The sequence below is a fragment of the Pan troglodytes genome, chromosome 15 (assembly GCF_028858775.2).
Source record: "Pan troglodytes isolate AG18354 chromosome 15, NHGRI_mPanTro3-v2.0_pri, whole genome shotgun sequence".
Taxonomy (NCBI): domain Eukaryota; kingdom Metazoa; phylum Chordata; class Mammalia; order Primates; family Hominidae; genus Pan; species Pan troglodytes.
Genome location: NC_072413.2, coordinates 20382181 through 20394844, shown reverse-complemented (window position 1 = coordinate 20394844; position 12664 = coordinate 20382181). Strand labels below are relative to the sequence as shown.

General features: G+C 39.7%; 1 gene segment (V, D, J or C); it reads right to left on the bottom strand.

Moving 5' to 3' along the window:
• Positions 1-208: 208 nt before the first annotated feature.
• On the bottom strand, positions 209-5625 carry LOC741570 (T cell receptor alpha variable 18-like). The segment is given in 3 exon segments: positions 209-334; positions 4545-4885; positions 5014-5625. Coding segments are annotated over 3 exon segments (411 nt in total).
• Between the last annotated feature and the right edge of the window lie 7039 nt (positions 5626-12664).

Genomic DNA, 12664 nt, shown 5'->3' with positions numbered 1-12664 from the left:
TGTAGGGCTCCCACAGGCACCCGTCTCACTGTGGCCTCACTCAGAGCACAGAAGTATACTGCTGAGTCCACGACTTGTGAGGCTGTGATGGTGAAGTTGAAGGAACTGGTGGATTTCTGGAAGTTCCAAGAATACCGACCACTTATTTCATTTTGCTCATCAAAAGAGTTCCGACGAATAAGGAAAACCAATTCTCCACTTGGTGGTTGCTTGTACCAGAATAAGTAATAAGTAGTATCACGGGTTTCATACACACAGTCCAAGGTCACATCCTCCTTCTCCACCACAGAAATTTCAGTCTGCGCTTGAGTTACCTTCTGAGCCATGCTGGATCCTGCGAAAAAGAGGAAAAAATAGACTGATCCCTTATTTGTAACTCTGGGGATAAAATAGATTAAGTGGCTTCAGACCTAGTGCTCTGATTTCATTGCCCTTTGCCCCTTCTTTCTAAGCCTCATTAGACTAAAAAGATCTGCCTCTCTCCACATCCTTCTGAACTAACAGGAGCCTAAGTCCTGTGCTAGTGGTCACGCTTACCAACACAGATGGAGGCTATGACTGCCCTCAGCAGGCTGGCAGTCAGAATGTTCATAGCTCTTCCCCTGAGTGAAATGTTCCCTGCTCTGTCTCAAATCCAGATCTTAATTCTCCACCTTGCACTCAAGAGGTACTAGCAAAGTTACTGGGCTGTGTGAGGCTTCTGCCTTTTACAGGAAGTATAGTTAACAGATATATGATGAGTTTGACTGTGTCATGTCACATACTTCCTGTAGAGACGGAAGATGCTAGACTGTCCTAAGTACCAATTTTGTCTCAATATAACTTACTGGACTGTAAATATACAGTGGTAAAATTGAATCATGGTTAGTTAATTCATCTTTGGTGGAAAATGTGAGACTTACAATTTATTATGAGCTATAGTGAATACATGGGATGATACAGTTATGCACCTTTTGGTCTTACATGTGTCTTTTTCTCCAGATAGAATCAAGGTACAAACTAACCATACGGAGTTTTCACTTTCTAGCAGGAAGGCAAGACTTTTAGTCTCAATCTTTGTTACTACTTTGCCAGTCGTGGAATCTAGCAAAAGTTACATAAGAAATAGTTTATTGTTTTCCTAATAGAATACTCTTTATTTCCTTCTCCTGCCTGATTGCCCTGGCCAGAACTTCCAACACTATGTTGAATAGGGGTGATGAGAGAGGGTATCCCTGTCTTGTGCCAGTTTTCAAAGGGAATGCTTCCAGTTTTTGCCCATTCAGTATGATACTGGCTGTGGGTTTGTCATAGATAGCTCTTATTATGCAAGTCAAATTGTCCCTGTTTGCAGATGACATGATTGTATATCTAGAAAACTCCATCGTCTCAGCCCAAAATCTCCTTAAGCTGATAGGCAATTTCAGCAAAGTCTCAGGATACAAAATCAGTGTGCAAAAATCACAAGCATTCTTATACACCAATAACAGACAGAGAGCCAAATCGTGTGTGAACTCCCATTCACAATAGCTTCAAAGAGAACAAAATACCTAGGAACCCAACTTACAAGGGACGTGAAGGACCTCTTCAAGGAGAACTACAAACCACTGCTCAATGAAATCAAAGAGGATACAAACAAATGGAAGAACATTCCATGCTCATGGATAGGAAGAATCAATATTGTGAAAATGGCCATACTGCCCAAGGTAATTTATAGATTCAATGCCATCCCCATCAAGCTACCAATGACTTTCTTCACACAATTGGAAAAAACTACTTTAAAGTTCATATGAAACCAAAAAAGGGCCTGCATTGCCAAGTCAATCCTAAGCCAAAAGAACAAAGCTGGAAGCATCACACTACCTGACTTCAAACTATACTACAAGGCTACAGTAACCAAAACAGCATGGTACTGGTACCAAAACAGAGATATAGATCAATGGAACGGAACAGAGCCCTCAGAAATAATGCCACACATCTACAACTATCTGATCTTTGACAAACCTGAGAAAAACAAGAAATGGGGAAAGGATTCCCTATTTAATAAATGGTGCTGGGAAAACTGAGTAGCCATATGTAGAAAGCTGAAACTGGATCCCTTCCTTACACCTTATATGAAAATTAATTCAAGATGGATTAAAGACTTACATGTTAGACCTAAAACCATAAAATCCCTAGAAGAAAACCTAGGCAATACCATTCAGGACATAGGCATGGGCAAGGACTTCGTGTCTAAAACACCAAAAGCAATGGCAGCAAAAGCCAAAATTGACAAATGAGATCTAATTAAACTCAAGAGCTTCTGCACAGCAAAAGAAACTACCATCAGAGTGAACAGGCAACCTACAGAATGGGAGAAAATTTTTGCAATCTACTCATTTGACAAAGGGCTAATATCCAGAATCTACAACGAACTCAAACAAATTTACAAGAAAAAAACAAAAAACCCCATCAAAAAGTGGGCAAAGTATATGAACAGACACTTCTCAAAAAAAGACATTTATGCAGCCAAAAGACATGAAAAAATGCTCATCATCACTGGCCATCAGAGAAATGCAAATCAAAACCACAATGAGATACCATCTCATGCCAGTTAGAATGGCGATCATTAAAAATTCAGGAAACAACAGGTGCTGGAGAGGATGCGGAGAAATAGGAGCACTTTTACACTGTTGGTGGGACTGTAAACTAGTTCAACCATTGTGGAAGTCAGCATGGCGATTCCTCAGGGATCTAGAACTAGAAATACCATTTGACCCAGCCATCCCATTACTGGGTATATACCCAAAGGATTATAAAACATGCTGCTATGAAGACATATGCACACATATGTTTATTGTGGCACTATTCACAATAGCAAAGACTTGGAACCAACCCAAATGTCCAACAATGATAGACTGGATTAAGAAAATGTGGCACATATACACCATGGAATACTATGCAGGCATAAAAAATGATGAGTTCATATCCTTTGTAGGGACATGGATGAAGCTAGAAACCATCATTCTCAGCAAACTATCACAAGGAGAAAAAACCAAACACCGCATGTTCTCACTCATAGGTGGGAATTGAACAATGAGAGCACATGGACACGGGAAGGGGAACATCACACACCAGGGCCTGTTGTCGGGTGGGAGGAGGGGGGAGGGATAGCATTAGGAGGTATACCTAATGTTAAGTGATGAGTTAATGGGTGCAGCACACCAGCATGGCACATGTATACATATGTAACAAACCTGCACGTTGTGCACATGTACCCTAAAACTTAAAGTATAATTAAAAAAAAGAAATAGTTTATTGTTAATAAATGATTTCACAACATACCTCCTGAGTCACCAAATCTGTTCAGTGTTTGCCATGTCGAGTAACACCAGAGAAAAATACCTACATGTTTATTTGCACACATATTTTTTTGTGTGTGTAAACAAAAATAAATTCCAGAAATTCTACTCACTGCTCAAAGACAGGAGTTTCTGTTATAACTCAATATGTGTGTTCTTGAAAATCCCCTTGCTATTCCAATCCATGCATATTAATTATGGTGGAGATTAGGATGGGAAACACCAAAAAATATATAATTTGTAACCAAAGCATTACCAAAAACAAGAGAAATCCTGTTAAAATACCAGCAGAGTTCAATCTCCACTGGCTTTTGTCCCCTGCATCACAGTCATTAAACTCTTTGCAGTCTTAAATGTTGGGACTTATGTTTCATCCCTCTAGATACAGGTTCATAAGAGGTCCTGTATTTACAATAAGACTGGGTACATCAAAATTTTGTGTTATTATTCCTCATAAATCAATATTTTTATTTGATTTATGGCTAGGGTAAGAAAAGAATGGGGGTGAGTGCTAGTGGGCACAGAGTTTCCTTATGAGGTGGTGAAAATGTTCTGGAATTAGATCACAATAATGATTGGATAACTGTGAATATACTAAAACCACTGAATTGTAGACTTAAAAGAATGAAGTTTAAGGTATGCAAATTATATCTCAATAAAGCTGTTATTTCTTTAAAGATAGAAGTGAAAATACTCATATTAATGATAGCTAAAGTGATTCTAGTACTGCCGTGGGAAAGAGGACTTGGAGTTAGGGAACCTCCCAGTATCAGGACAAACTAAGACTATTATAATATTTCAGTCTTAAAGAAGATCTTCTCTATGTAACCTCAAATGCAGATTTACTATGAAGTATATTCGGCTTTGATTTTAAGGCCCCTTTCTACCCCCGAACCTAGAAACTTAAATTTATAATTTAATTTTCTTTTTCTTAAAGAGAGCCCCGGAAATCAAAGAAGCACCAGGCCCTGCAAAACCTGCATTTTTATGTGTAAAACTCACAGAATCATGCAGGGTAGACAAAGGACAAACAAGGCTCACAGAGCTCCAGAATATTAGGAAAAGTTTCTCGTGGTGAGCTACATCCCATGTGTGAGGGGCCCACATTTCTGTTTTGTGCTCTTTGATGCAGAGAAATATGAGATTATTTTTTCCATTTGGGGTCCCAGTGAACAAGAGTCCATATTCATTCATCTCCCAAAGCGGCTCACACCCAGGCCCCACCTGCGTTCCCCAGGGTTTGTGCTGGGCTCTCGCTGCAGTCCCTCCCACTCTGTCTCTCAGAGCGCAGTAGTACATGGCAGAGTCCGACAGCTGCACCGCGGGCTTCTCCAGGTGGACGGAACTGTCACTCTTGATAGGACTGGCCTGAAAACCTCTGCTGTCCGTCTCCTGGTTTTCTGAACTTTTCAAGAGGAGCTCAGGCTCTTTGTTTAGATACTGGACATACCAGAATAGAAAAGTTGAATAGCTGGACTGATAAGTGCAGTTTAATGTCAGAGCTGCCCTCTCAGGGAGGGTAACTGGGCCTTCTGTCTGGGTAACCGAGTCTCCACTGGTCCTTCCTAAAAAAGGGAAAGACTTTATTATACTGGCAATAGAAGAGGCATGGTCTCCAGTTTGGAAGGGGATAAAGGTCATCCTAAAGCTAAGGAATAGAACATCTCAGAAGTTTTGAGTAAACATTACTCACTGAATATCAACAAGATCACAAGTCCTGAGCAGGAAGCAGACAGCATGGCTGGCTGAGAAGCAGTAGAAGGTTTTGTTGAGAGATATCCAAACCGAGAGGTATATTTCTTTATGTTGTTGAGTCTTTGGCGGAATCTTCTACAAAATCTTGACTCACGTGTTAAGCAGAGTAAACTGCCCTACAAGATCAGGCCACAGGCTGGAACAAAGAGACGTGCGAAGGAAGGAAAGATGACATTTGTGTCAAACCACAAGCTGAAGGCAGCAGCGCCCTCTTGAGGCTCCTCTCTGTCCCTGACGCCTGCTCTGAGTCTCGGAATGATGTTCATTTTCACCCTGGGGTGCGGCTTAACCTGCAGACTCAGAAAGAAAACGGTGTCCGAGGTGAAGGGTGGGACTCAAGGAAGGAGCATCAAACACTCTGCTGACTTCATCGTGTGGGTGATTCCTGTCGCCTTCTTCAAGGCGCAGAGCAATATGATTCCCTTGAATCTCCCCATTCCCTGCATCTAATGTGTTCACAACAAGTGTTAATTTAGTTTAGGCATCTCAGGATATCCTGAGAATATAAAAAAAAGAAAATGTGAGATTTTTTTCTCGACATATTTCCCACTGTTCCCCCAAAACCAGGGGGTGAGCACTTCTGCTTAGAATGCCCTTCCTTCTCCCCACTCCCCTTCACTTGGACGACTCCTGTTCATTCTTTGAAAACCAGTGCATCACCTCCATGTGAAAACATTCTGCCATCTCTCGAGCTGAGTTAGTGCTCTCCTTTTTCCCACCACATTTTCTGTCCTTATCACATCATATTAGAATCATTTCTGTCCTGTTTCTCAAGCTGCACTTAGTGCTCCTGCATCAGAAGTTGAATCCTATTACTATCAGCAGCCCTTTTCCTAGGACCTTAGCTCATAGGAAATGCTCAAAAAAAACCCTTAAAAATTGGTGAAAAAATGAATGAATGGCTGTATCTGGTGGGCAAAATTATCTTTGATGAAGGACAGTCTGTGGGAAGATGTGTCTAGTGTCTTAGGCCCCTGGTGTGACTGGCTTCATTTAGGAGTAGATCCAGGGCCTGGTAGCAGGTGCATTCCGTGTTCTTCAAAATTGAGTAAGGTGCAGGTCTTCTTATAAGGGGCCACTCTCATACTAACCATTTTTTTTAATATTATGGTGCTTTCATATACCCAACAATAAAATTGGGTATCAACTTTTTAGGCTCATAGGTTTTATACAATTACCAAATCAGACAAAAACTTCAAACAAAATATAAAATCGATAAAATTCAAATTAAAACATTAGTGTAAGAAATGATTTTTCACTGAAACTAAACGGTTAGTGTAGATTTATTAAAAGAAAGCTATGGATGTGTATAGTTGAATAACTGAATTGATTAATGTTATTTGGAGATTGATGTGCTGTTGTCTGAGTTATTGTGATTAGTGATTACTAGGATTTTTTCTTCACTTTTTCTATTTAGAAATACTCATGTCAGTCACCATTATACAATTTTTTTATTTAATGAAGCACCCAAGAATTCAGCACTGAAAAAAATGTTTTTTATTTACTGCTACTTTTATGTCTATTGAATTGCACATTGATGCATACAAACAATGAAGGTTTGCAACACATCCTCTTTCAATGGAAAGATGCAGGTTCTTGGGAGTGTGCCCTATCTGTAGTACTATGTGATATATCTGTAGTGCTATGTGCTATGTTCTATATCATAACCAAAATTTTCCAAAAACTTTTCACCATTTAAACAGCTGCAATGTCTTCATTTGTAGAGTATTATTATCCCATTTATCCTTAATTTGGTAAAAGTGACAAAAAAATCAAATTCAAGGGGGTTATTCTATTAGTCATCTAGATTATTAGAAATATACCTTCATTATTTTACATTGTCCTAAGCACACATATCTAATAATTCTCATTTAATTTCTATACCTCAGGGATTGGTAAACTTTTCTCTATAAAAGGACAAATACTATATATTTGAAATCATACACTCTCTGTTGCAAGTACTAAACTCTGCTGTTATAGCATGGAAGACATCATAAGCAATGTGTAAATAGATGAGCATGGCTATTTTGCAATAAAACTTTATAAAAATAGGTGGCAGGTTGTTTTGAACACTAGGCCATAGTTTTCTGACCCCCATTATACACCAACAATTTGTTCATACAATTCCAAATACCCATGGACTATAGTTTGAAAAACTCAGCCCTATTTTCTTGTGTGTTCTTTCTTTTTTTTTTTTTTTTTTTTTTTTTTTTTGAGACGGAGTCTCGCTCTGTCGCCCAGGCTGGAGTGCAGTGGCGCGATCTCGGCTCACTGCAAGCTCTGCCTCCCGGGTTCGCGCCATTCTCCTGACTCAGCCTCCCGAATAGCTGGGACTACAGGTGCCCGCTACCACGCCCTGCCAATTTTTTTTTATTTTTAGTAGAGACGGGGTTTCACAATGTTAGCCAAGGTGGTCTCGATCTCCTGACCTCGTGATCCGCCCTCCTCGGCCTCCCAAAGTGCTGGGATTACAGGCGTGAGCCATTGCGCCCGACCTCTTGTGTGTTCTTTTACTACAACATTATTTTAACTCTTAGAGGAGGCTTAAAATAAAGATATTATATTAAATAAATTAATAGGAAGAAAGAAGAGGAAAAATTGATTATCTTAGTGCTTAAGTTACTTTGGTGTTACAGATTCAAGGCTGAGCTGCACAGATAATGGTCCCTGCCCTTAAGGAGCACATAGAGTAATAATAGAGACAATTATTAATTAAATAAAGAAATAAAAGGAGAAACTGCACATTTAAAAAGGCAGTGGTCCACAATTCTAAGAAAGCGTATTGAGCTTTCTTCTATTACTGACTCTTGAACAGACATATGAGAACAAGTAGGCATTTACTGGGTTCTACTCTCGAGGAAAGAGAAAAGAATTTTTTAAAAAGAGTAAGAATGTATCCTAAAATTGCTTTGAGGGGGTTATATAAGATAAACAAAGTGCATTCAAGAAACGTAGATAGGACCAGTATTGAAGAAAAAGATAAAGTAGGAGCTTATTGTGGAAAGATACTGGAGAGGTATTAAGAGTCTAAATCACGGAGGGTTTTGTAAATCACATGAAGCAATTTTTTTTTCTACTCTAAGAACCAGTGAGGACCCAGGTGGTTGACATGGTCAAATTTGCACTCTGAAAAGGTCACCCTCACTGTGTACAAAGCACTATACTGAGAAGTGATGGGGTCTGTCAAGCTTGCTGGGGGCAGAGGAGCAAGCGATTAGGGAGAATTTTAAATTTGGGTGTGGAGGTGAATTAGGTTATAGAGGTTGTGATGTCTTCTGGAAAACTTGGTGGTACACTCAATAGAACTTGAAAATACATTGGATATGGTAATTCAAAAATAACTATGAACCAAAAATATTATGAGTCCTAATATGTCCTAAACTGAGGGTCTGGCAGAAACTTCTAATTGTCTGTAAAATGTCCATCATCGCCTATTTTTTTTACTAATAGAACCCGAATTTTGCTGTGAATAGAAATATACTTAGATAATAATCCTGATATTCTAGCCTCCCTTGCAGATAGGAGGAGGTGGAAACATTGAATAACACTCTAGCAAATGAGTGTAAGCAGAAGCCATTGGGCGGAGCTTCTGGAAAAGACTGACTCAGCCAGCATGTACATGTGCCCTTGACTTTCTCCTTCTTTCAGTCTGGAAGGTGTATAAAGTGGAAGGATCTCTATCAGTCTCTTGAAAGTGTAAAAACAAGAGTGACACATTGAGAGTGAAAAACAGTAAGCTAGAAAGACCCTAGTTCCTTTGTAACATGATGAAGCTACTGCACCAGCCCTGAATATTACAGAGCTCCTTTATGTGGAAAAAAACTCGTCAATCTTGTTAAAAACATTATTGTTTGGGTTTTTTAAATGTGAACCTGAGCCAATCTCTTACATATATAGAAGATATTCATTACAATTGAAATTCATCACTTTATCAGAGGCTGATTGAGTAAGCCAGAATTGAGCTTAATAGTCCAGATCTTCAAAGATACTCTAGTGATTCTGGTACAGCTAATATTAATGGGTCAAGGTCTGACTTGTGGGAACCACTGTCCTATACAACCTTTCCCTGCCCTCCCCCACTTTTCTCACCAAAGCATGCACCTAAATACAAATGCTCTAATTTTCTCCACAAACACATTTTCAGTAGTATCTAAACTGTGTCAAGAAAACTATAGTCAGTATTTATTTCTCAGTAGGAGCAAGAATAAATAGCTGAAAAACTGTTATGTATTTGGTACTAAAAATGCCTGCTTTCAAAACACAGCGTTTTAGGACCTGGTAGTGTCAAACACCTATCTCTCCTTTGGATGGGGAAAAGTTGTTACTTTCTTATAAACTCCCATTTTACCTAATAGAGACATTGAAGCTTGGGAATCATACAACTAATAAATGGTGAAATCAGATCCAGATATTTGTCACTATCACTCCAAAGATTCAGAAAATTGTCTGTCTTATTATGCAATGGTTTTACTCCTCAGCTCTAAAATGAAAAGCTTGGTTGAGAGTCCTAGGACCCCTTCCAATTCTAATGCCTAATGAATCTACTGCTTCTTATACAAGAATTAGAGGAATGTAAGAGCCACCTCATGCATCTTAAAGACCCACTGATGTCTTGGGAGGGCTGCACATAAGACAAATGAGACCTTCTAAAACTGTGCAGCCTTCCTCCTCTTCCACAAGTGCCCAGTGATTTTTTTCCCTAATAAAATTAGGGATTAAGTAATATTTTGGGCTCATTGATCCATATCCTTTATTTCAAGTGAGGAAATTGAAGGCTGCTACACTGACAATGTCCCTATGTAGCCAGGATTAGCAGAACTGAGCCTGGCATTTCCATTTCCTGTTCCAAATTTCATGCCTTTTCCCCTAGTCCAAGATGCTTTTTAAAAAATCACGAATTTGAAAGAGTTCCCCTTTTACTTTGCCAGCTGTTTGTAGATTCTTCTTGACTGAAAGACATAACCACTAATTCTACCCACTGTTAGGGCTTCTAAGAAGCTGCTTTGGCAGGGTTTGCGTAGAGGCTGCAGGTTCCTGGGGAACACTGTGCGTCTGTAGCACAGAAGTAAGAAGCAGTGTCTGCTGCCCGGGAAGCCGTGATCAACAAGGAACTGCTTTTCTTGGAAGTGTCAAGCGTGACTCTTAATCTTCCACTGTGTTTCTCTCTTTCATTTGAACGTATTAAAATTAGGTGGACAAGGCCTCTACCTGAATTTTGTCTATACCACTGTAAATTGTTTATACTAGTTTTGTAACTGCAGTTCATGATGGCATTTTCACCCTCCTGGATGCTCAAGGCCTGAGGATCCTCTTCTCCCTGTTGACTGTTCACCCCTAGGCAGAAACACAGGTCCGGGACCAGGAGTCAGTCATTGCATTTTCAAATTACATTTCCAAATTAATAAGAACACTTCACCCCTCAGCCCTGTGGGCTCTAAAGTTTGGTCTTGCCATTCCCATCACCAAAATCCCCAACTCACTGGCCAGTTGAAGCCATAGAATCACCAAAGACACTCCCAGGAGAGTTTCCATTCTTCTTCCTTATTGAAATCACAGAAGACCTGAAATGGAGCCAGGCTCCTCAGTCACAGATGAGCTCTCTTTACTGGGTGAATCCCTAGTCTTTCTGTCCCCTAGTCTCAGGTTCCTCCCTAGCCAGTCACAGGCAAGCTCAGTCCTTTCCTTTCAATGCAGATAGGCTGATTTAAAGCCAAGTTAGTCTGAGGAGAGGGAGGCACTGCCCTCTTGTGATCGCAACATCATCCTGCTGCCATCAGGACGTGTGTTCAGAGCTGACTCAGAAGAAATTACAAAGCTATTCCAGTCTCTGCCTTTATTGAAATCTAGTTCTAACTTAGAATAGGAACAGATACATTTCAATTCAGGTAAGAACTCAACTACGAAAGACAGTTGGTGCTCAATATTTGCAGACTACCTCTGAGAAGCACTGTTAAATTCCCTGTAGTTACTATCACCTCTGATCATGTACCTACGAGCTTCCTTTTAAAAAATTTTCCCTGGAATGAGATTATATACAAGTCAGGGATTTTACTGATGGGCAACAGAAATGGACTCTGCCTAAATTAAGTAGAAAAGGAATAAATTAATGAATACTGGATTTGCCTCAGAATCTCCAATAGGGTCAGAGAACTGAACTCAAAAGCTATGAAGCCAGCAGCAGTACAGAAAATCACTCTGGAGAAGCACTCCTCTGAGTATCCCACTGGCTCCTCTCCTGAGCTCCAGATACTGCCCGTAGTTTATGCAAGACTGTTCACGCAGGACAATGTATGCAGCTACAATTCCACTGCCTTGTAGCTCTGTAAACTCTCATGTCCACCTTGTTGCAATTACCACCACTCTCAAAAAGGAAACTCTTACTTATTTTTTGTTTTTGTTTTTTTGCAAAAGTAACTCCTGAGTGAAAGTTAGGGAACAATTCATCTAATTGTTGGAGCCCAAGCCATGTGCCCACATCAAGCCTAACCAGTAGGCTGTATTAGTTTACCAGGGCTCCCATAACAAAGTATCACAGACTGCATGGCTTAAACAACAAACATTTATTTTCTCATGATTTTAGGGACTACAAGTTCAAGGTCAAAGTGCTGGCAAGTTTGGTTTCTTTTGAGGCCTTTCTCCATGACTCATAAATGGTTGCCTTCTTGTTGTGTCTTCACATGGTCATCCCTTTGCCTGTGCTATCTGTCTCAATCTCCTCTTAAGGATGCCAGTCTTATTAAATTAGTGGTTACCCTCAAGACCACCTTTTAACTTTACCTTTAAAAGTTCTGTCTCCAAATAGAGTCATGTTCTGAGGTACTGGGGGTTAGTGCTTCTACGTACACATTTTGTGGAAACACAGCTCAGCCCATAGCAGTGAATACCTAGAAGTTTTAGTTTCTATGGCAGGAGGCAGGCGGGTCCAGGAAGAGAGGAAGTTTTATAGTCAGGCCATCGAAGTCAGGTTTACATCTATCAATTCAGTAGCTGTTTCTGTCTTCTGTGCCTACATTATCTTGGCTGTAGAACATGGATCATGAGTAAATAATAATACTACCTTTTCAGAGCTGTTGAAGGTTAATGATGAGATCATAAAATGTCATTTAGCGCAGTGCCTGACATTCATTAGTGACTGAAAAATTATTATTGTTATAAGAAAATGGGTCCTGATGCAGAGCAGTCAAAAAGAATAGCAAGAATCTTCTAGAGTATTTTATAAATGTTCCCAAAAATTGATTTTAAGGTATTTTGTGTGTAAAACAGAGGGAGAGATGGGAAAGAGGAGAAGACAGGAGAACAGAGAAAGGAAAAAAATAAATGAAGAGAAGAAGAGATTGCTGGCTAGAGCAATATGTAGATTGGAGAGTTCCAAGACATAAGTCTAGAGGAAGGGTCTGGGTCAGATGACTGCCAAAATAAATCTTTATGTTTTTCAGTGCGAAATAAAGACATATGAAAGCTTTTTGAGCAAAGAACCAGTGTTATTTAACAAACTGAAATTTTAATCTGTCTGCTCTCTTCCAGATAATTTTGAAACAGTCTGTGAGGAAATTTAGAATAGTAGTTAAAAGATGTACCCTGGTTCAAAG